Consider the following 23958-nt stretch of genomic DNA (forward strand, 5'->3'; position numbering starts at 1 on the left):
TGAAAATGATTAGACTATATGTCTATTTGTGCAACATATTTGTTTGTATTCTCAAACAACTAAAGTTTGTCTGATGTGCTCATATTGTGATGTGACATTTATCAATTTTTTTTTTTCGGTTCGAATAACACCAGCTGTTTTAAGATTGAATATTTAGTACAGATATCCATAGTTCTGGTCAAAATGAACTTTTCAGATATAGATAATGTAGAACCTTCCAGCAGGTGAAACTATTACTCTGTATATTATTGTATGTGATAGATGTTATGATTAAGATGACCTCCAGTCTGTGTGTATGGAGCACGCGCAAAGCTTTGCTAAGCTTTGCTAAGCTTTGCTAAGCTTTGCTATCAAAGCAATTTTTTTACATATTTGTCTCTGTCTAACTACTAATCACCAGAACCCATACGTTTTGTCAGTTTAGAACCTAACTGCTTACCAGTGTGTGAAATAAAACTTCATAAAGACACTTGAGTTCTTATTGAGCTGAAAGGATGAGTTTAGTAAAAGTCTGGACAGATAATGACAATTGTCATCGAGTTCTTTCTTTTCTTTAACACTGTCAAACTTCTTAATCACAGCAAAGTCCTCCTTCTTTTTCCTATAATAATGTATGGCAGGCTATACACCAAGAGGCGCAATGCTGCCCTCCACAGGAGAAAAGGTTTCTGTTCGGCAACAACCCCTCCCAACTCCAAAAACTGACACATCCACACATTTATTCTTTCTTGAAGCACTGGGCCTCTGGTTATTTTTTTTCAAGGCTTCTATAGGCGATCTTAAACCGATCTCTGACCTCCCAAACATGTTATGCTTTGACAAAATGGTAGCATTCTCTAAATGAATAACTTTTTTCCACAGTTACAGAACTTAGAAGTCGATGTTTCACAATTTAAGGAGCAATAAGCATCTGCAGTTTGTATTTCACCAGATGTTGAAACTAAAACCAGACGTGGTGAATTGGGATGCTAAGTTCCAGACTTAGTCTGTTGTTAAAAAGGTAAAATTTGTTAGTCAAAATCAGCTGACCTTGTTGTGTAAATACTGACAGGCCTTGGAGCTTTTCAGATATGTAAAGTGCACTTGAACTGAGGCCACTTCTTCAGGTTGTCCCATGTCATAATACACAGTCAATCCAACACTAAAATAATTCATCACAATGTATAACAATTAAAAAAAAAGTTTAATAATGCATTACATTGTTCTGATGTGATGGTAATACAGAGTAAAGTGATTTAGAGGGGGTAGCACTAATAGAGTTAATTTAACGCTAAACCCGATTGTATCTTGTCTAAATCACAATGATGCACGCAATGTAGCATGATGGGAAATGGCAATAAGGTCGATACACTGTCGATTGTACCGTCTTCAAAATGTAATGGCGCACACGTCCTGCGTCATCCACAGCGACAGCAGTGAGCCACGTACTATTGTCACGTGGTTAAACACAAGGGAGACGCACGCTGTATAAAAGCGTCTTTTTTTACGTCAGCGGTCTCTTCCCTGCCTAAACCCTCGTGTGGTGGGCAGTGTAAAAAATAATCCTTCCCTTTGCGCCACCAAGCGAATCCAAAACCATCCGTCAAAATGGTGAGTCACTAACGTTAATCAGACTATCTACTTTGTAATATAGGTCTTGAGCCCTTCATCTGAACGTTTATATGTGGACATTTAATAGATGCCGTGTTATTTTCACCTCCGTACTGCGGATGGGTCTTTTCTCCAAATGGCAACCATTTTGTCTCCGGTGCCGGCTGCGATTCTATAGGACGCTAATTTTGTCTCACTCACTTGTGTTCTTATTTGCTCAGAGAGACAATAAATGTAACGATAATAGATATACATGGTGAAAGAGGCCCGATTTCTAACGTGTATGGCCCAAACCGTTGCGTTTTTGTCAATTTTGACTTAAGCGGTTTTTGCTCGATTAGCTTCGAGTTGGCGGTAGTGTTCATAAATGTGTCTTAATTTAAACAATAGGCGTTTGCTTGACTTATTTGCGATGACCCCTATGATTATAGAACAAAGCGAGTACATCATAATAGTATTCGAAGTTGTGTAAGGGTGGAGTAATAGTTTGCCGGCTTGTACGCAGGCTTCGTAGTGTTAGCATGTAGCACGGTTTACACGTGGCCTGCTGGTGTTGGCACTTTATACCGGTTGTTGCTACGCTCGTCTTTATTATATTGTTAAAACAAATGTTAACATCGAACCCGAAGTCTGACAGCTAATCACTGTATGTTTTGTGTAACGGTGATGGTGGATGTTAAAAATTGTCTGAACTTCCATAACAGTGACGTCACAGTTGAAAAGACGTTCGTCACTCGGCGTTCAGGGTGGATTGCTAAACTATTCATGTTGATTCAGCAGCATTGTCATTGTGTAGTCCTTGCATCTGCTGTTGTAGCTATTTCGTATTTGTTTACAAACTTACTGCTCATGCAAGTTCAGTCTAACATGCGCATCTCTTTATTGAAGTTTGAAATCCAAAATATCAGTTTACATTAAATATGGTTTGACAAATGCTGCCATTTATCTTTTTCATGGCCACTGAATGTTTCTATTTGCAATGGATGCTATACACCAATGTACTCATTACTCTGCTGATAAAGATGACACAGGAGAATGTCGGTTGTTGGCTTTTTCAAACCTGTCCTTATTTTCTATGAAAGTGACTGATATCTGGTCCTGTCTCCTCAGGTGAACTTTACCGTAGACCAGATCCGTTCCATCATGGACAAAAAGGCTAACATTCGTAACATGTCTGTGATTGCGCACGTCGATCATGGAAAGTCAACTCTAACTGACTCGCTGGTGTCGAAGGCTGGTATCATTGCATCATCTCGTGCTGGTGAGACCCGTTTTACTGACACACGTAAAGATGAGCAGGAACGTTGCATCACCATCAAATCTACGTAAGTATTCACATTTACTGCTCAAATTGTAGTCATTTAAGAGTAAATGTAAGGTAAAATAAGAGACTACTCTTATTGAGCTTGTAAAAATATTCTTGGAGGCATTAGTCTGTACTGAATACACCAACAACAGCAAACACTTCTCTTTCAAAAGCTCAGCTGGTCTTTCAAGTGTAATTTCATCTTTATCATCTTTGTCCCAACTTGCAGCGCTATCTCTCTGTTTTACGAGCTGTCCGAAAATGACATGGCCTTCATTAAGCAGAGCAGAGATGGCTCTGGCTTCTTGATCAACCTCATTGACTCTCCAGGACACGTTGACTTCTCATCAGAAGTTACTGCTGCTCTACGAGTCACTGATGGAGCCTTGGTGGTTGTGGATTGCGTGTCTGGTAAGGAAAAGCTTGAACTGTTTTACGACTCTGTCTTGAGCCCTGTTTTGTTGTGGGCAGCTTGATGATTTTTATGTATACAAGTGTGCACATCAAAGAAGTGCCAATGAAGTTTTACTCGTTGCTTTTTTTTGATGGGCATTTCAATAACGTCCACCACATTAACTAGTACGGTTCAAATTAAACAATTTTCCCTGGAAGTTGTTGACTCAAAAGTATTCAGTGCAAAATATTTTTACATTATTTTGTAGCATGTAACTATGTAACTGAACTAATTTATTGAGTCAGACTTGCAGCATTGCTCTGGGTTGAGTTTTTATTGTTCCCTGTATCCCTTGCCAGGTGTTTGTGTACAAACGGAGACTGTGCTTCGTCAGGCCATTGCTGAGCGCATCAAGCCAGTCCTTATGATGAATAAGATGGATCGTGCTTTGTTGGAGTTGCAAATTGAAGCAGAAGACCTTTACCAGACTTTCCAGCGTATTATTGAGACTGTCAATGTCATCATCAGCACTTACTCTGAGGAAGATTCACCTACAGGCAACATTCAGGTGAGACCTCAACACCCACTGACCTCATTGTATATTTAGCTGCCTGTAGTTTAAGTTTGAGTTTATTTATCATTCACATGGTCATAAGACAAAATAGTCCTATTTTTCCTACTTTGGAGAAATTTACGTTGTTACAGCAGCAAAGATGGTGAAGATAATAAATGATAAACATGACAAACACAAAGTCATGCAGCGTGTTGATCTTTGACTGAAGAAACTCTCGATGTGCATTTGTGGCCGTTCTGCTAGATTGATCCAGTGATTGGTACTGTTGGCTTTGGCTCTGGACTCCATGGCTGGGCTTTCAGTCTGAAGCAGTTTGCTGAGATGTATGTTGCCAAGTTTGCTGCCAAGGGCAAAGCCCCATTGACACCAGAGGAGCATTGCAAGAAGGTGGAGGACATGATGAAGAAGCTGTGGGGTGATAAGTAAGTGTTGACACAGCTTTTTTAAATTGACTGTTATTTGAATATGTAGCTTGCAATTATAATGACAAACTGTTTTATTCTAGGTTCTATGACACTGCCAATGGAAAGTTCAGCAAGACCTCTGAAGGGGCCGGTGGCAAGATGTTACCCCGTTCCTTTGTTGCTCTTGTCTTGGATCCCATCTACAAGGTAATGTGATAAGACCCAAAGTGTTGTGCATCGAACATTTCATTTTTGTTAAAAATGAAAGCATTAGATGAGTATATCCATTTTGAATTTAATTTTACATACTATTTAATAACATTTCCTTCACTGCAGAGACAACATTTGTATATTAGTAACTAAATGATAAGTGGTACTTATTATACAACAACATAAGCCATAACTGTAGACTTAAAGTTACAAACTATGTTTTGGTAATGAGAGTAAAAAAAATACAGATTCATTAATTATTTCTAGCACTGGATGTGTTGGCTAAAATAGTTATAAAGGTTCAAATCATTCAATTATCAATTTTGGTGATACGATGATAGATGATTTAATATCATGTTTTGCCTCTGTGATAGAAGAAACCTGGAGGTTTTAAAGTTTGTTGTAGATGGAAAGTGCGTTAAATGTTTAAGCTATATAACAATTAAAATGAGATGTATTTGCTTGGTGCAAAAATGTCAATATATTTATTAAATATGTAATTGTTTCCTTGCGTGTGTGGTAGGGTCACAATTCATAACAGGCAAGCAGCTGCTCTACCTTCTGCCTGCAGTAGGTAGAACTTAGTGATGACTGGAGTGGTTACTGTGGACCTGGGCTGTCACCAATGATCATTTTAATGGCAGTGATGAATAACAAAGGAGAATGCCACTGCTGAATTAATGTAGAGGACAAACTGACAGAACCGGAGTTTACGGAGTAGTCATTTGTAATGAGCTCACTGAATGTAGATGAGAAATTTACAATGAACAGTTGTTACACGTGCCTGCAAGTGATGATTTGAATATTCTTCACTTTGACCTGATTATCCAGTGATGATGGATTTCAATCTGAGCAGAGCACATTTCCTGTAACACCTTTTGGTTTACTGCCATGGTAAACTGCACTCTAACACAAATCAACCTTTTAGGTGTTTGATGCCATCATGAAGTTCAAGAAAGAGGACACTGAAAAATTGATCGAGAAGTTGGATATCAAGTTGGATAATGAAGACAAGGAGAAAGAGGGTAAGCCTCTCCTGAAGGCTGTCATGCGTCGCTGGCTGCCAGCTGGAGAAGCCCTTCTGCAAATGATTACCATCCACCTGCCTTCCCCGGTCACTGCCCAGAAGTACCGTTGTGAGATGCTTTATGAAGGACCTGGTGACGATGAGGCTGCTCTTGGTATGAATTTAAATTTGTCTATTTTGCACATTCATAGGATTAAAACGCATCATTTCAGCATTTGCTTGTTCTTGATTTCTCATGACTGTCTTTCTAAATGCATTACCCAGGTATCAAGAACTGTGACCCCAAGGCTCCCTTAATGATGTACATCTCAAAGATGGTCCCCACAAATGACAAAGGTCGCTTCTATGCATTTGGCCGTGTGTTCTCTGGGGTTGTTTCCACTGGAATGAAGGTACGCATCATGGGACCAAACTATGTCCCTGGAAAGAAGGACGACCTGTACCTGAAGCCAATTCAGAGGTTGGATTCAACATCTAATTAATTTGAAATGAATACAAGCATAGCAGGTTATTTTTAGATCCTGATTTTTATGACTAATGTACATTTTTCTCTATCAGAACTGTTTTGATGATGGGCCGTTATACGGAGTCTATCGAAGATGTTCCATGTGGCAACATCGTGGGACTGGTTGGAGTAGACCAGTTTCTCGTCAAGACTGGTACAATCACCACCTTTGACAATGCCCACAACATGAAAGTGATGAAGTTCAGTGTCAGCCCAGTGGTCAGAGTTGCTGTGGAGGCCAAAAACCCCGCTGACCTGCCCAAGCTGGTGGAGGGTCTGAAGCGTCTGTCGAAGTCTGATCCCATGGTGCAGTGTATCATTGAGGAGTCTGGAGAGCATATTATTGCTGGAGCTGGAGAGTTGCATCTGGAGATCTGCCTGAAGGATCTGGAGGAGGATCATGCTTGCATTCCACTCAAGGTTTGTTCACTGCAAAATTTGTTTACCTCATTTTAAGTAAAATCTTGAAATAATTCATACCAACTGAAAATATGTTGTTTTTGAAATGATTAAATGTAACATTTAATCATGTGAGGGTTTTTTAACATTTTCTTTTAGAAATCTGACCCCGTGGTGTCCTACAGAGAGACGGTCAGCGCAGAATCCTGTGTTGTGTGTCTGTCAAAGTCGCCCAACAAGCACAACCGTCTGTTCATGAAGGCCCGTCCCTTAGAAGAAGGCCTGCCAGAAGACATTGAAAAGGGAGAGATTTCTGCTCGTCAGGAGTTGAAGGCTCGGTCCCGTATTCTTGCTGAGACTTACAAATGGGATGTCACTGAGGCCAGAAAGATCTGGTGCTTTGGACCTGATGGCACTGGTCCCAACATGTTGGTTGATGTTACCAAGGGAGTGCAGTACCTGAATGAGATAAAGGACAGTGTTGTGGCTGGCTTCCAGTGGGCAGTCAAGGAGGTAAGATGGCAAATGTATGCAAGAATTCATTGCACTTGGCTAAATGTTTGACCTATGCACAGGTTGAAAAAGAACTGCTGTGCTTATCTATGTACACATCAATTAATCCTTCATCTACCATTTTTGTCTTTAGGGTGTCCTTTGTGAAGAGAATATGCGTGCCATTCGCTTTGATGTCCATGATGTGACCCTGCATGCAGATGCTATTCACCGTGGTGGTGGTCAAATTATCCCCACAGCCCGCAGAGTTCTGTATGCATGTGAGCTCACAGCTGAGCCTAGACTCATGGAACCTGTCTATCTTGTGGAGATCCAGGTAAGCTCCTCTAAAAAGTAGTCAGAGTTGTTTGTTCCTGGATCCATTTGCCAAATATTGCATTTGCACTTATATATATTGTTTTTGGTAGATATCAAGGCAAACTGGTTGCATTGCAAATACCTTTCCTTGTTTCCAAATGAAATAATTGAAAATTAATCTCAACTGTTCTACAGTGTCCTGAAGCTGCAATGGGTGGCATCTACAGTGTGTTGACCAGGAGACGTGGTAACCTGTTTGACGAGTATCGTGTCGCAGGCACACCCATGCATGTCATCAAGGCCCACTTGCCTGTCATGGAGTCATTTGGTATGTATCTTGACCGTTTTCACTGAGTAGGGGTATCACTTTTTATTCAATATAACTTGGTATGTAAAATTGAGGTTGGAACTAATTATCTGCTTGAAATGCAAATGCTGTGTCAGAAGTGCTTATCCAGCAGAGGGCACAATTAAGGTTTCCTAATGTCACATGTGTCAGCCGCAGCATGCTGGAGACTCAAGCTTACATGAGGGAGACTCTGCTCTCTGCAAATTGAAACCCCCTGCTTTGAGAGACATGGGTTCCACAAAGTAACCTCTTCAAAGAAGGCTCAAATGTGTATGCCTGTGACACATGCCTCTGCAGACAATGTAAATTAATGAGCTGCACTTGATCGCTTGTTTGGTAAATACCAGAAATTGTTGGGCTGTTTGCCCATTGGCTGGCAGTCTATAGCCCCTTTTCTGCCCACATATCTAGAAAACTATTTACTTGTGGAAAATAATTCCTGATCTGTGCAGTTTTTTTCCACTGCACCAGAGTTGTTTTTCAGAGTGTTATTGACCATAATATCAATTCAGTGAAAATTCCTTAAAACCCAGGACTACTGTTGCATTGTGAATTTGCAGCAAGGTTGCCTAATTTATGAATATAAAAAAAATGTAAACATTGTTTGTTGCTGTGCTTTTACACTACCTGATGGCAGCGTGGCTGGGAACTTGGAGTGCATTAGTTAAGGACCCATTTGCAAGAAGCAGCTAGTCAGTGGAAACTTTTTCATAGGTCATAAATTAAATATTAAATGTATTAAAAGTGTATACCATTCCGTGCATGTGTAATGAGCAGTCTTGGCGCACCTGTCAGGTGATTGGCATAATAGAGTAACAGAAATCTAGGTAGATAGGAAGCTGTGTGTGTGTCAGGGAGACATGTAAAATGTTTTGCTCTTTTGATATTCAGGTTTCACAGCTGACCTTCGCTCAAACACTGGTGGCAAGGCCTTCCCACAGTGTGTATTCGACCACTGGCAGGTCCTTCCTGGAAACCCAATGGATCCCACAACGAAGCCTGGTATCGTCGTCACTGAGACACGTAAACGTAAGGGTCTCAAGGAAGGTGTCCCAGCGTTGGACAACTACCTGGACAAACTGTAAAAGCCTGAACCCCTAGCCTGATCTCATTCCACCTTTCACACAAGTTATATCTATATTGTGGAACCGGACTGTACGAAACACGATGACTTAAATGTTTGCCTGGAGGATTGACAATGAATAAATGACTACAAAAATTGTAAACGATAAATAAAAAGAAAAAATATATGGCTCAGACTTTTCTCTTATGTATTTTACTGCAGTTGGACAATTTTAGTAACCTTGTATGGCAACCATTTTGTTATTTTTTTGGCTTGATCATGTTTGATGGGGGTGTGGATGTGCTGCATACTTAATATATGATTTTAATTATATATTTATTTCATTCTTATGGTCAATTGTCAACATGAAGTGTATATAACACTACATGCCACTAAATATTTGGCCACATAGTATATGTCTGATATGGAGGATTGTATATGTGGCACACCTGGGTTTGCATTTTTGGCAGCCTGTCCAAGGCAGAAATGCAGCTGAAGATGAATCCATGCTCTTTTAAAATGGGGATGGATGGATGGAATATAATCTAACATTCTTATGTAAACACATTAGATTATGGCCAGAGGCATATTCCTTTGGCTAATGAGGGGTTCGGCAGTGAAACTGCAAGCAAGACACTAATGAGTTTGAACCAAGTCAAACATTTCAAGCTGGTGGTGGGAGGCACATCATGCAGTCAGTATTCCATAACCAACACCAATTCAATCTGTAGGTGTTTATTTACACCAATATATACAGTGCAAATATGTGGCACACCCACTATCAATGGTTCAAGTTTCTCTCAAATTTAATCACTGTCTTGAGTGGGCATGTACTCCGAACATCTGAAAATTAACTGATGTGGTGCCTGAACTCCCCTTGTTGGGACTCGCCAATCAGATTTAAACATCAGTTTTTGATTGAGCATTTTTACCATTTTAGTGAGGATAATGCAGAGGAGGGTGACTTCTGAATGGCAAAGAAATGCTAATTGTTCTTGGTGTTTAAAAGAGTAGTCTGTGCACTTTAAAGTCTGATGTGTTGTAATGGAGTAATGGAGGCAACTTTCAAAAAGAATGATATATGACACAAATTACAATGTAGTGTTGTCCTTTAACTATGTTGAAGCTGAAAGAATATTTGATTAAGGGATCATCCCAGTACATGCTTGCATCTGAATAGGATTCGTTTTGGTTGGTTTTTGGCCCACTTCAGTTTTGGTCCTCAAATGGAAAAAAAAAATTAATAAATTGGGATAACCTGAAACAAGGTATTTTTAAAGGAGGTATATAAATTAGAATGTTGTGTCATTATGAGCTTTCATTCCTAGCCACTCATATATGCCATGCCAAAAGTGTCATGTGATTCAATGAATGAATATAATGTTTTCATTAAACCGTGTTACGAGTCAAAACCTAAAGAAATTACTCTCTACCTTGTGAATTAACTGGTCAAGTCTGTACATCTGTGGAGAGTGGCTTTGCCGTCCAGCCAATCATGAGCCTCCGCTTCGACCAATCAGACTACAGTGTAGTCGCTTCCTGTTTCACCGAAGTCGTCATAATCGGGTGAGTAATATAACGTTTATGCTAAAAAAAAGTACAAAGGGTTGTCTTAAACAGAAACTGACATTGGTAGTTACACATTATTAAATAAATCGATAAATATTTTTTACTCCCAAGGGTTTTTTTCCCGAGCACTTTGGTCTATGTTTGTAGCCGTTGTACGTGCGCGTGTGTGAGCATTGCTAAACAGCTAGCAGGCAGGTTAGCTTTAGAAGCGACGTCACTGTTTGGTTGTTAATGCTGACATTTTCAAGTTATCGCATCTCTTTCACAGTTCCTCGCATGCTATTCTGCAGAGATAAATTCTCGAGTCACAATCCCAACGGATAGAGACCCAATTGCAGCTTGCGCTGACGAAGATCATGGGAGGAATCAAACAAGAGCAGGGTGATGCACCACATCAGCCCAGAGCTTCACAATCAGCAGATCAGCCACAAGATGAGGTGAGTACTACAATATCTATGTCATTCTCGTTTAACATGTAATAGCTAGTCACTCTATATATTACAGAGACCCGTAATTAATTTTCATATTAAATTTCAGTGTTGTCATTTCAGATATTCAAAACTTGAATATCTGATTTGAGTTTTCCGGACAAAATGCTGGCTTTTACGCTGAAATGCATGCAAACCAATGAATCAAGCTGGCTACAAGGATATTGACATTCAGTTTACTAAATAAAACCGAATGTCGGTCTCTCAGACAGAGAGCACTGCATCTCTGTTTGAAAGCACATCTTTGAATGGGTAAACCAATGTAAAGTTTTAGTGAAACTTCAAGTAGAAGTCCCACATTGGCACTTTATAATTGAAAACTTCTGTTCTTTGAGAATAGAAGTTTTCCTTCTGTTCTGTGAGTCTTGTATAAAGGCATACTTGAGTAAAAGTATCTCACCAGAAAATTACTTTGGTAGGAGTTGAAGTCACCTTTTACTGTATTACTTAAGTAAATGTCATTATCAGTATAATTGTTATCAACAATTTCTGCTGTTGCTTATATAAATGACATTGTAGTTGCATATCTACTCCTGGTCTCTTTATTCTGTCTCTACCTCATCTCCCACTTGTCCTTTCTCTCCCCCGCTTTGAGTGGTCATCAAGACTAGAAACGTACATACAAATACAGACCATTTACCAAGTCTTCTTCTGCTGATTTTATTTGGTGGACATTTATTAGGGGAAAATGTAGTGGAGTAAAAGTACTCAAATGATTTAGTTAATTTGAAATTTCTGTACTGTAAAAATGTCTGATGAGTAGTTTAGTAGTACTTTATTAGTCGTTTTCAGAACTTATAGAGAACTCACTTTTTACAGTTGCTCAAAATCCAATTATCAGTTAACTTGTACATGCACTCAGACAGAGATGCAGGGCTCTCTGTGTTATATTTTGAAAACTGGATGTTGGTATCCTTAAAAATCAGCTTGAATCATTGGTTCACAGGCTTTTTATTGTAAGGAGGGCGTTAAAATTGTGTGAGATAGTTTGACCACAGGATACGAGTGTCGGATAGCTTGACCGCAGTGACAAATGATACCATGTCTGATACCACCTTTTCCAATCATGTATGAGTTTTTGTCAGTACAATTTAACAAAACCTTGAAATATACAGCCTTTATAAGTAATTGTAGAAAATCTATTAATCCATTAGTCACTCGATATTATATTGACATTTTTTAATAACTGATTTATTAGTCATTTTAGGCTAAGACGTTTTTGCTCCATGGTACAGTGAATATCAAAGTGTCATGGAATGTTGGTTGAACAAAACAGGAAATTTGAAAATTACTCTTCAATGTATTTGTATTTCCTGTTTGCTGACATTTTACTGCCCAAAAACAAACAATCCTGTACATTCAATGAGTGCTGTTTTACCTTCCTATAGCCTAAGAAAAGAGGCTGGCCAAAGGGAAAGAAAAGAAAGAAGGTGCTACCAAATGGTCCGAAGGCGCCAGTGACGGGATATGTCCGCTTCCTGAATGAAAAGCGGGAACATATGCGGGCCAGATACCCTGACTTACCTTTTCCAGAAATCACCAAAAGACTTGGAGCTGAGTGGACACGATTAGCACCAAATGACAAACAGGTAACTTATTCTACATAAACGCCAAACATATTGAGTTTATTTTATAATGCACTTTTTTCCTGGGCAAATTGGACTCCACAAAACACATATTTAAAAATGTTTTAGTAGTCATGAGTCTGCCGTGAAACAAAATAGACTTTTTCCCCCTCTCAAAAAAGAAAACATCTGTGTTTTGACAGCGCTATTTGGATGAGGCAGAGCGGGAGAAGATGCAGTATGCACAGGAACTGAAGGAATATCAGCAAACTGAGGCCTATCAAATCACAAGTGCTAAGATACAAGACAAAAGGATCAAAAAAGGTGACTGCCATACAAAATTGTCTTGTTAAAGTTTTTTTTTCCTACAATGTTTTAATATGTGTATCAGTTACTCCCTCTTAAGTTACCACTTCGTTATGAGGGCAAACAGGAAGATACTGTATATTCATTATTACGTTACCCTGGTTGAGCAGAGCCGTATAATGGAGATACATTTTTGTTTTTCAGAAGACACTCCATCTGTCATCATCAGTACTGGTGCAGGGTCATCTTTAAACAAGGTACCGTCCCGCACCTCATCACTGTATATTCTACGTTGTCTTATAGACTGCACTAAGCTATGTTATTAATTTTGTCCTTCAGGCTTCTGACTTTCCAAGCAGATTTGACATTCCTATCTTCACAGAGGAGTTCCTAGATCAAAACAAAGGTGACTGAAACACTGAGATCACAAATAAAACGCAAGGATGGGATTTGACCTCTTTATTGACATTAACAGAGGCTGTTCAATTCAAGTCTTTCTAAATGCTTTAACATTATTTTGTAGGAACATAATTGACAAAATAAAGAAATAAACTTACAAACAACATGCATTAAAGAGCCAAAGTGTGCGATATTGTTTGGATGTGTTCCAGTAAAGTGATTGAGAAATGATTTTTATAATGTATGGTCATTTTAGGTTTGTTAAAACAACAAATCTGGTGGTGACTCATATTCTCATCATGTCACTTATTGTTGTTTCAGCTCGAGAAGCTGAGTTGCGACGGCTTCGTAAGGCCAACATTGAGTTTGAGGAGCAGAATTCAGTGTTGCAGCGGCATATAAAAGACATGTACAGTGCTAAAGAGCGCCTGGAGGCTGAACTGGGACAGGATGAGAAGCGCACCCAGGCCCTTCAGCAACACTTACTGACCATTAAACACACACTGGTCAACAGTCTCTCAACAGTTCCTCTGCCAGGTGAGCAGTCCAGTGGCTTTATTTAATCAAGAAACACAGATAGTAATATATTTGATTAGGCTAACCTCTTGTCTTTTCTTGCTGTCTACATTTTCTTCCATCTCCCCTATGGCACCTCAGAAAGCAGCCCACCCTCATTGGAGTTCTTGTTTCTCATTGGATACTGAGACATGTTTTTCTGACTCTGTTTGTTTACAGTGCCATGATGGCAGGAAAAGTTCTTGACTTGAAAAAGCCTGTGCTGGTTTCAAGTTATCAGAACGTTTGCAGAACAGAACTGACTGAAAATATCTGACCTTTAGAATGCCCCCGTGGTGCTTTTCTGAGTGTGGTAACAGCCGGAGAGGAATATAATCCTAGGCCTGCAGTATTCCGATATCCTCAACTTTCATATAAACTTAACCCCCTCCTACTCTTGAGAACGCAAAGACATTGTAATAAGAGCACGTAAAATGACTATGATATTAAAACTCTGGCGTTAAATGCCTTCCCTTTGCTTGTCCGAACTGTTTTGGTATCTCAGGGTACAACAGCTATCCACCGTGTTCACTTTTTAGAAACACATATAGATTAGAGATATCTGTCAGAAGAAAGAGATGTATTTTAAATGTATTTCACTTATACCAGCTTTTAATAAGTAGAAAGTTATATTTTCGTGCTGCATTCATTTTTATCCTTTGAATATCTAATGTTGCAAACTGGATTGTCATAGGAGCTTCTTAAATTCCATTAGATCAAATGAAAATGTGATTCCACATGTGAGGAACTGATTTATTTTTTTGTATTTAAATTTTCTCAACAGGTACAGGTGAAACAGCCTCAGTCGGGAATCTGGACTCGTACCTGAGTCGTCTCAGTGGAGTGCTGGAGGGAAACCCTCACCAGCACCGTGCTCTACTCGGTCAGCTTTGCGAGGTCTTCTCTCATCTTGACAGGTGACTGAAGAACCCTGGGTTCTTTACAACCAACTTAACGCATGTGTAACGTGTATATTTTGAATACATGTAGCAGACTACTAGCTGCACATCAGAATGTTCTGCTCAAACCGTTCTTAAAACAATGCTCTCTGGATTATGTGGCTGTATGTTACCAAAACAGACCGTTGTTATACTCCGTGTATAGGGGCTATGGAGTCAGCCATTTTTAATCCTTACTTAATTAAAGCTTTAAATGCAGTTTGCATGTTCTCCCTGGTGTGTGTGGATTTTCTCCGGGTTCTCTGGTTTCCTCCCGCAGTCAAAATCCCACTTGTTTTAAATTGTTTTCAAGTTGTATTCATTCGTTTTTGTTGCAAGGTACTAAAATCAAAACAAGACAATGCACTTTTGTGTTTGTATTCAAAAAGCTTCACCTAATCAAACAGCTTGTGAACATCCATACTGTCTCTTACCAAACATAAAATAAAGTTAACATGTAATGTAGGTTAGGGTAGGTTAATCTGACTCACCCCTGTTGTATTTGCAAAGATTGTGCTGTTGTTTTCCTGGAGTATGATTTCTGTGGCGTTAAAGCTGTAGTATATAAAGGATTGTTTCAGAAGGGAATTCTACTGTTCAAACTGCCTGGTTGTTCAGCATTTTAATGTGATGAACACTTCCTGCCCCCTTCTGCTCACTCAGGCCTGATAGTATTGCTTGATGTATTCTGTCTATTAGATGGAGGACAAAGCAAACAACACATTTCTGTTTACATAGACCAGACAGAGGCAGAATAACAGGAACACAAGTTAGACACTGCAACTTTTTAAGATGCAAAATTTGTTAACTGTCATATACAAAGGGAATGACCATGCTCACTGTGTGCTCTGTGTGTTTCCCACCTAAGCAATACTATCTTTGTTAATTCATAATGATTAGAGTCTCACTGTATTATCAGGGTCCTATTGTCTGAATGTCATCTTTTTTTTCTGTCCTCATGCCAGTGAGAAGTTATGAGGACACTCTTCCAGAGACCCTTTCATTCCTGTATCGGAGGGACACAACTGGCTGAGTGGTTCTACTGAGGCTCAAATCAGTGCTTCTCAACTACACATGTGACTATGTCAAGGATAAGTCAAGAGTACAAGTGCAAACGCATAACACACCACATTCGGAGCATGTTCACATGACATTTCTTTATAAAAATGCTTATTCACGCAAATTTTATGTGCGTGTGTGGCAGTGTCGAGGGTTTTTACAGTTCAGGAATTTTATTCAGTGTGATGTAATTTTAACTTTTCAAATGCCATAAGTAAGTTTGCATTGACCCTAAATGGATTGTGTAGCTTTGTATCAGCAGTTACACACAGGCTCTGTGGTCTGTCCAGTGAGGTAAGACTAAAGCAGGTTACAGTAAATCCCATTTGTCATGTAGTGGGTGGGTGGGTGGATGTACGTAGTGTTATTTAGACTGCATTTAAAAAAAAGATGGAAAGGATGAAAATGAGATGTTGGGGCATATATACTTTACCTTTGAATTTACATTGATAATGGCAGGTTGTGGGATTGATGAGCATTTTTAACATGCTGTGAGAATGTCATATATCTGAAGTATATTTCTATTTTTCTTAAATGTTCAGTAAACCATTCTGAAAATGTTTCCAACAAAACACTAGTGCGTGTGTTATTTTATACCTCTTTTTTTTTTGCGTGCTTAACAAATTTATTAGACCACCACCCAAAGCCACATTGCCTCGAAATTAACAGCATTGGTAATTATCAAATTCATATTTTATGTTTCTCTAAACTGTCTTTATGGTGTGCAGGTCATTGTTTCCAATACTAGACATTGATAAGGTAAGTGTTAAGTATGTGGATGATTTTTGATGTACTGAGCTTTGAGGAAAGCTGCAAAATATATTGTGTTCCAGCAGGTGGAGCTGTTGGTACACAGAGGAAAAATAAGCACAGTTTTAAATCCTAGCCAAATCAAAGTTCATTGGTGTTATGCCCTGTCTAGAAGAAAGAGCCATAACACAAAAAGACCCAACTTCTTCAAGATTCAATATAGCCACAGAACCACTGAATAGTGATAACAAAAGGAAGACCAAATGGCTTCAGAATTGGCAATGGCCAAAATATCAAACAAATGACCTCCCTAACTGAAAATAAACAGGAGAAACAAATCCACACACAAACAATATGACAGCTTTCATAACAATTGGGGTTACAAGTGTGCAGCAAAGATCAAACTGAATTAACACTAATGTGCTGCACACATTAGACAGACCAAAGCTCACAGCCTCACATCTGAATGTAGATCATGTATTTTTCTTTGAGATCTCTCTTGAATTGGATGCCTGTTTCACTTGAATCTACCACTTTATTTCCCTATCGAGTCAGCCAGTTTGTAGAGTGTCTTTTTAAGAACAATAAATATGTGTGTGTGTGTCTATTAGGCTGTGAGGACAAACCAGCATTTTGAAGACATGATGTGAGGACATTTTCGCAAGTCATCGCAACTTCAGTGAGTTTAAGGGGGTTACAACTTGTTTTTACAAACTTGGGGGGTGAAATCACACTTTAAGTTACGATGGAAAAGGCAAGGGTCTATATGTAAACCAAGCCAGCTTTAATTCACAGTGCTGTACACAAACATCTAAGAACAACACAGTGACAGAAATTAGATACATCAATACCAAGTTGGATTGACAAGGATGTTTTTGCTGCTCTGACTTTTGTCTCACTTGTTTATGGGTTAAGACTTGGCTTTAGGGTAAGATTATTTTAGGACTTGTAGTGGTGATGTTGGGTTAGGATAATGCCTATGTAGTTAGTCTGTGAGTGTCCTCGCTAAGGTAGCATTAAAGGTGTGTGTGTTAGTGTGATTCACTGCCATTTATATACTTCTCACTCTGCTGGTGTTTCTTTGAACGTGAATGACTGCAGGGTAATAATAATGTTTGTACTCAAACCCTTCATGTCGAATTATGTGAGGAACCATGAAGGATTTTCTATATTTTAGCGAAATGTGTTCATTTCGAAAATATAGTGGGAGGGGCTTATAATCATGTGTTTGAGCATCGCAGCCCTCCTGCTCCACACCACCGCCGCCCTGACGTCACTGCCAGGAGCTGTCCACGCGGCGGTGGTGCTGAAGCTGAACAAGATGGCTGTGTGATGAGGAGCGGAGAGCCCAGAGAGGAGGCGGCAGAGGGGAAGTGTCTCACATTTGGACAGACACACCATTAACCAGGAGGAGATAGAGACTGAGGTTTTCTCCACCCTCAAAGTGTCAAGACTTATTTCTGAGCAGCGTGACGAGCCTCGCCAGGCCCCGTCCCCGGTCGACGACAGGCTTCTCCATCTCCTTCCTACCAAGCTGCACAGCGATTGCACATATTAGCCCAGTTAAAAAAAAAAAAAGGCGAAGTGAAGAAGCTGGACCCTGCACTATAGGTGCATATAAGAGATGTCATTGCTGTGTGTTGGAGGTAAGAGGGGGAGAAATCACCTTACATACAGGCACGACATGCTGATGCGAGAGGCTTAAATTAATCTAAGTTGAATCTGGTTTTCGGCGGAGATATTGACCCGTGAGGACCCGTGAGAATGATCGATTCCACACACAGGCAGTCTTGATAGTTATTTTTTCAATTTGCGGTTAAATACCGCAAATTTAATGCACCTTAAGCGACTTTCAGGTTTTGACTGATTTACCTTGAAAATACTTTACTCCTTCAATCAGTCACGAGAACGACAGCAGCCGAGCTTTGATTTCACCAAACCTGCCTTGGATCGATTTATAGAGGATGTGTAAATGCTTTGTACCATCCGCCGCCAAACGTAGTAAAAACAGGGTGTAAACTGTTCCGCTCCCAGTCTGGCTCTGTTTAACAGACGCATGCGATATTTTATGACTAAAAAGTAATTTAAAAATAAAGAAAAAGGTTTCAGTTTCCATGCGGAAAACGTAAGGTTTTTTTTAAGGATATTCCTTATACCACGTGACTCGGTGCAAGCTTCTTAAAATCACCTTTCTCTCTTTGATCGCTCTATTTAATGAAAACTGTCATTGTAACGTTTAATAGTTCTCAATTTTAATATCCTACTGGTGACAGTCATTTGGTTTGTCCATGTGTGTTGTGCTGGGCAATGATTTATACACTGTGTGTATATATGTATATATATATATATATATATATATATATATATATGTGTGTGTATGTATACACACACATATATATACACATATGTACACATATATACATACATATATAGACATGTATTCAAAGTATTGTTTTCTGCCTATAGATTATTTTAAAGCCACAATTAAATGGTAAATAATTTGTATTTATATATATTTAACACTCTCGATGACAGATTTACCATTCACCCATTCACTCACACATTTATACAGTGAAAACTATATGTGCAGTGCTCCACACACTGCCAGCACAGCCATCAGGAGCAACTGTTTAAGTGTCTTGTATATATACATAAATATATTTACTGTACATGACTGTGGTCGTATAAAATATTTAAACATACATACTGGTTTTGCTTGCAGGAGATTTATTGAATATTAAGTTTCAGAAGGTCCAAACAAGACTGGAGATCAGCATTAATCAGAGTCCACCCAGGTGTCATTTAATTTGATTAGCACAAATGCCACGGAGAGAACTGGGTGGACAGATTGGACAGATTTTGCAAATGGCAAAAGAGTTAAAGAGGTTTACTATTATTGCGGGAATAAACTTCTTTAATCATGCCTCATCAGGCGCATATTCCATGTGGTGAACCAACCATTTAAATCACATAATTCAATGCTCACAGTAAATTCAATTGTTAAAGAATTGTACTTATACTTATACTTCATTAGGATATGAGACACCCCTGTATTTACACTGTCTTTTTGGAGCAGACTTTTTACGTTTATGGTGAGGCTGCCACTGTATGGAGACACTGGAGCTGATTGCACAGATGTCAGTTTTTGAGTTTCAGGCCTGTTGGTGGCCCCCTTTATGTCCTGAAGCCTTGTTGGCATAGCAACCCCAATGGTATTTTAGCTCTCTGCTGGCATTTTCTCATTAATTTCTACACACAGTTGTAGGCTTGCAGCTAGGTTTTTATTGGTATTATATTTTGTCACAGTGGTTTGAGCAGAATGATGAAGTGATGAGTACAGGTGTTCATCGCGGGCTGAACAGTAAAAGCTGATGTAGCAGTGACATGAGTGGGTCAGAGATTTGTGTGATTAATTTCATTATTGTGTGTTGTTACATGGTAGCCTGTGCCAGATGCTGAATAAGCATATTCAAATAAAGCAACCATCCTTTCACCATTATCCTCGTTCCCCACCTTTCAACGCAAAGATTGTGAGTTCGATTCTCGGCTCCACATGTCTACATGCCGATGTGTCCTTGGGCAAGACACTTAACCCCATGTTGCTCCTGATGGCTGTGCTGGCAACGTTTGAATGGGTATGAAAGATGAGTGATAGAGAAATGTGCTGCACTTGGATGCACTGTATCAACGTGTGAGTGAATGGCAAAACTGTAGTGTAAAACAGCTTTGAGTGGTCATCAAGACTAGAAAGGCACTATATACATAGAGATGCCACATATTACAACAGAACAAGCTACTGTTTAAAACAGAATCACCTTATTTCACATTTATGTACATATATATTTTCAGAATGATTGTAATTTGACGTCTGTACTTTGTTCTATTATTACATTTAAGCCGCTCAGTTAGTAACTATATGGCATTTAGTGGAGTATTCACAAACTGCTATAACTGACATAAAATGATTCCTTCCAACAAGTTTGGTTGTCATCACTACATTTTTTATAAGATACTAAGAGTACAGGGTAAGAAGGATTGTAGAGCTAGGAATCATCTGTGCATTGTGCGGCTAAAGGTGTCAAGGCTTTATACAGTTTATATTCTCTGACATGTCTCAAGGATTCTCATTGCTAAGCACTTGTAGTGTCTTCATTTTATCTCTCATTTTATTTAGTCTTTATGAGACCAGAACTTATTCACCAGAGACCATCTTTAAATGCGTTTATGACAGTTATACATGTCAAATGTACAGTATTCCCTCAGGTTTACTGCAGGTATGTGACCAGATTGTATCCATATAGAAGATAGACACAGACTATAATGACATGTCAATCTTCTTCATTGTTTTGTTTCGCTTGACTATGCACCTGAGCTTTTCATCATTAATTATTCTATCAATTATTGTCTTGATTAGATGTGTTGTCCATAATATGTTAAAAATGTATATATTTAAAAAAAAAAAATCCATCCAATATCTTTGGTCCACAAACCAAAGATATTTGCTCTTTTTTAATATTTTCTTTGATATATGAAGTCAATTATTAAAAAAAAACCCACACAGATTTTCAAAATGGTTGACAATAAATGTTATCAATTATTGATTATTGCAGCCGTAACCCATTCTCTGTCTTTAGGTTTAATTGGAAAACCCTTAAAATAAAAAAAACCCTGTAGCTTCTCTACATAAAGCCATGAGTGAGCAAAGGAAGATAAAATTAGATTCTGTAATTACTGTTAGAGTTGCAACATTTTTTTGATCATGGCTTTGCAGAAAATCTTTAACACCTACTCTCTCTCTCTCTCTCTCTCTCTCTCTTTCTCTCTCTCTCTCTCTCTCTACTCACTCTTCCCTCTGTGCTGTAACACCAATGTTGGTTTAGTCTTGTGCCTGCAAGCTGTAAGCACCCCCACCCTCTTCCCGTTTCCATACACCCCCTCCACCCCATCCCTGTCACACTGAAGTGGTTATTTTTAGTGTTAGGGATGCAGCTCACTCTGCCTGCACTTGGCTGCACAGAAAGATTAATGCAGCACGATAGAAAGAGATGGAGATGGAGCACACGTGCATACTTGCCACATGGCAGAGGAAGCTTGTAGGAGCAATAATGAAGAGAGTGAGAGAGGACAATGGATGATTTGCTGATGGTGAGGAGGAGAAAGTGCTTGAGACTGAGGGAGAGTGTTGCAACCAGCATGTGTCTGTTGTATACTGCCGTTTAAAGCAAAGAATGCCTCTTTGCCGAATGTGTATTCAGTGAGTCGGGCGGGAATAAAGCCTCCATAACTTGACCGACCCTGACATCTGCTGAAATATCAGGAAGGCGGTTTTACTTTTGGTCCATCACAATACTTGCTTAAACTGCCTCCTGAATCAGTGCAGTATTAAAAGATATAATATGTAACAGTTCTGCATTAAAACATTTTAAAATAATCAGTCTAATGTTAGGTAGAGTAGTGCATTCAGATAAGCCAAAGCATTTCCAGCACTCGTGAATGTCAATCCAAAGAAATCCATATTTCTATTCAAGGTAATGGACCTTGCATTTCATTCTCCCATTCATGACATCAAAACATCTTGTGTGTGTTTGTCCCTGATGCATCACGACTACTCATTGCCTCTTCAGCAAGACAGCAAGACAATTCCCATAATCCCCTGCTGCTTCTTGACATCATCAAATTAGATATTTTGTTATTGTTTCGACTGATAGACCCCAAGTGGCAAAAATACCATATTGTGCATTTAAGTGGGTTTGCTGGGGTTGTGCTATTTTTAGTAGTAAATGTGTCCACGGGGATTGCTATACCTACCCAACTGCCACTGATCTGTCAGCAAACAGTAATTTTGACTCTTGGCTGAATAATAGGGAGTGTTTATTTATTATTTATTCTTCTCATTCTATTTTAGACAGTTGGACAGTAGGTTCATGAAGCCATCATGCATAGAAGATTTCTTGAAAGTTCTCATTTCTCAGCTGGAATGATTTTTAAATGAATTTCTTTTGTTAAACGTAAGATCAGTGAAAAGAGACAAATCAGCAGGAATAAAAAAAACAAAAAAAAAAACAGAGCTGTAAATATTAATATCTTACTGCTGAACACGGGGATGCTGGGCATCAGCAGGGTGCAAGACTGAATAATGAATGCAAAGGCCTTTGACGTCACTGTGTTTTATAGTCACATTGGTACCTCCAAAGGTGTCCGTGCAGCTGACAATGGCACCAGAGCAGAGCCTCATCTATTTATTGTGTTAGGAAAATAGAAGTCACTGCTGCTCAGTCCTTCTTACCCATGCATCATCATTTACCCTTAGCTTTTGTTGTTTTTGTATATAAAAGTGCAACAAAACGTAGTCTCCAAATAGCAGCAGTTACTAATTTAAAAGTGCATAAATAAGCAACAATACATTTAGACAATTCAGTTGTCCTCTTTGGAATCACCTGCACAAATTGTCATTCTGGTTGTGTGATATATGTGAGACCTGGATCTCTTGATAAACACATGTAGTCTTTCTTGGCATCCTGGCTTTGAGATCTTGGCATTCTACCCATACAGTGGTAGAGCAGGAGCTTGAGGAACCCCCCCCTCCCCATCCCACTTTTCTCAAATGCCAGGCTCCTGTCAATCATTAGCTGGTCACATTTGCACACAAGCTGCAGGCAGAGGCCTGTTTGGACGCTAAGGTATAGTCACATTACACTAAGCACAGGCCAGAGTCAGTGGATTCATTTAGAGCATCTTCAAGTCATTAAATCATGTTTGAAAATGATTTGTTCACCCACTCATTCCATAGTTAAAACTCATTTCTTTTTTTCTCAATTTCTTTACAGTGAAGAAAGGCAAGCTCGATGGACCCCAAGGTGAGTTATGACATTTGATCTGTGGAGATAATCCATTACTCGTTTTTAACTAAACCATATTTAACACACATGGCAGCATGATCAAAAACACCTGTTACTTGTTTCCTTTCTTTAAACAGAGAAATTTAATACATACGTGACCCTGAAGGTGCAGAATGTTAAGAGCACAACCATTGCTGTGCGCGGCAGTCAGCCGTGCTGGGAGCAGGATTTCATGTTGTGAGTATTTCAAGTTCTCTACCTCTCTTCTATAACACACTTTCCCCCTATTTTTGTTATCTGTTTTCATTGACCTTGACTAACTTAATTTAATTGAGGCACACAGGGAGAGAGACAAAGAGAAAGGAGAAGCTTAAGTGATCAAAGCTCTACTCACGCAGCTGTAACATGACTTATGTTTTTAAACAGTGAGAAAAGAAACACTGGTATCGTGGTGGTAGAAAGACATTTATTGATTTGAGTATAGTTAAATGTATACAGAACATAATTGGTACTTTCATCTCCAGGGTTTGACTGGAAGGAAAGTTTTTGTTATAAAATGTTGTTTACTTTTCCCCCAGCTTTTGCCTCTAAGGGCAATTGTATGACATAAATTATTCCATTTCATTTGCGCAAATAATAAAAACACTTTTATTGTAAATTTGGTTTGGTAAAAAAAGAAAGAAAAAAAAATACCTGCATCACATGTTGCTACATGTACATTTGTGATCCATGTTATGTATACAGTATATATATATATATATATACAGTATATGAAGAGTTTCAAAGTATATGAGTTAGGATGGATATAATTAACTCCCATGATTAGAGAGAGGCTTCATTTTTTTCAGTACGCACATGC

General features: G+C 39.0%; 3 protein-coding genes and 1 non-coding gene across 14 annotated transcripts in view; all 4 read left to right on the forward strand.

Annotated features, from left to right (window-relative positions):
- Positions 1-1481: 1481 nt before the first annotated feature.
- On the forward strand, positions 1482-8787 carry LOC122780767 (elongation factor 2-like). Its single transcript, XM_044044027.1, has 13 exons — positions 1482-1590; positions 2701-2915; positions 3126-3307; positions 3650-3858; positions 4108-4286; positions 4370-4475; positions 5407-5659; positions 5770-5965; positions 6064-6430; positions 6569-6922; positions 7056-7238; positions 7415-7547; positions 8460-8787. Exons 1-13 carry the CDS (start codon positions 1588-1590, stop codon positions 8651-8653), a joined length of 2574 nt encoding a protein of 857 aa, XP_043899962.1. The 5' UTR covers positions 1482-1587; the 3' UTR covers positions 8654-8787.
- Positions 5265-5332, forward strand: LOC122781354. Its single transcript, XR_006361791.1, has one exon. It is a non-coding gene; the product is annotated as a small nucleolar RNA SNORD37 (small nucleolar RNA).
- A 1328-nt stretch (positions 8788-10115) lies between the features above and the next one.
- On the forward strand, positions 10116-16076 carry hmg20b (high mobility group 20B). Of its 2 annotated transcripts, none has more exons than XM_044044028.1 (9): positions 10116-10197; positions 10469-10637; positions 12077-12277; positions 12457-12577; positions 12764-12816; positions 12899-12965; positions 13280-13495; positions 14298-14430; positions 15417-16076. In XM_044044028.1, the coding sequence occupies exons 2-9, from the start codon at positions 10557-10559 to the stop codon at positions 15427-15429; spliced, it is 885 nt and encodes a 294-aa protein (XP_043899963.1). In that variant the 5' UTR covers positions 10116-10197; positions 10469-10556; the 3' UTR covers positions 15430-16076. The 2 variants fall into 2 exon arrangements, with proteins under 2 accessions (XP_043899963.1, XP_043899964.1); XM_044044029.1 differs by having other exon boundaries at positions 12767-12816.
- Positions 16077-17412: 1336 nt separating this feature from the next.
- unc13a (unc-13 homolog A (C. elegans)) overlaps positions 17413-23958 on the forward strand; it is a 43414-nt gene continuing 36868 nt past the window's right edge. For 7 of the 10 annotated variants that reach the window (XM_044044019.1, XM_044044020.1, XM_044044021.1 and 4 more), the window contains exons 1-3: positions 17414-17906; positions 23088-23117; positions 23237-23336. In XM_044044019.1, the coding sequence (XP_043899954.1) occupies positions 17885-17906; positions 23088-23117; positions 23237-23336 (152 nt within the window). In that variant the 5' untranslated portion in view covers positions 17414-17884. Of the gene's footprint in view, positions 17907-23087; positions 23118-23236; positions 23337-23958 lie in introns of all 10 variants that reach the window. The other 3 variants (XM_044044015.1, XM_044044017.1, XM_044044018.1) reach the window with 1 other exon arrangement.

This window comes from Solea senegalensis, linkage group LG14, assembly GCF_019176455.1.
Source record: "Solea senegalensis isolate Sse05_10M linkage group LG14, IFAPA_SoseM_1, whole genome shotgun sequence".
NCBI classification, from domain to species: Eukaryota; Metazoa; Chordata; class Actinopteri; order Pleuronectiformes; family Soleidae; genus Solea; species Solea senegalensis.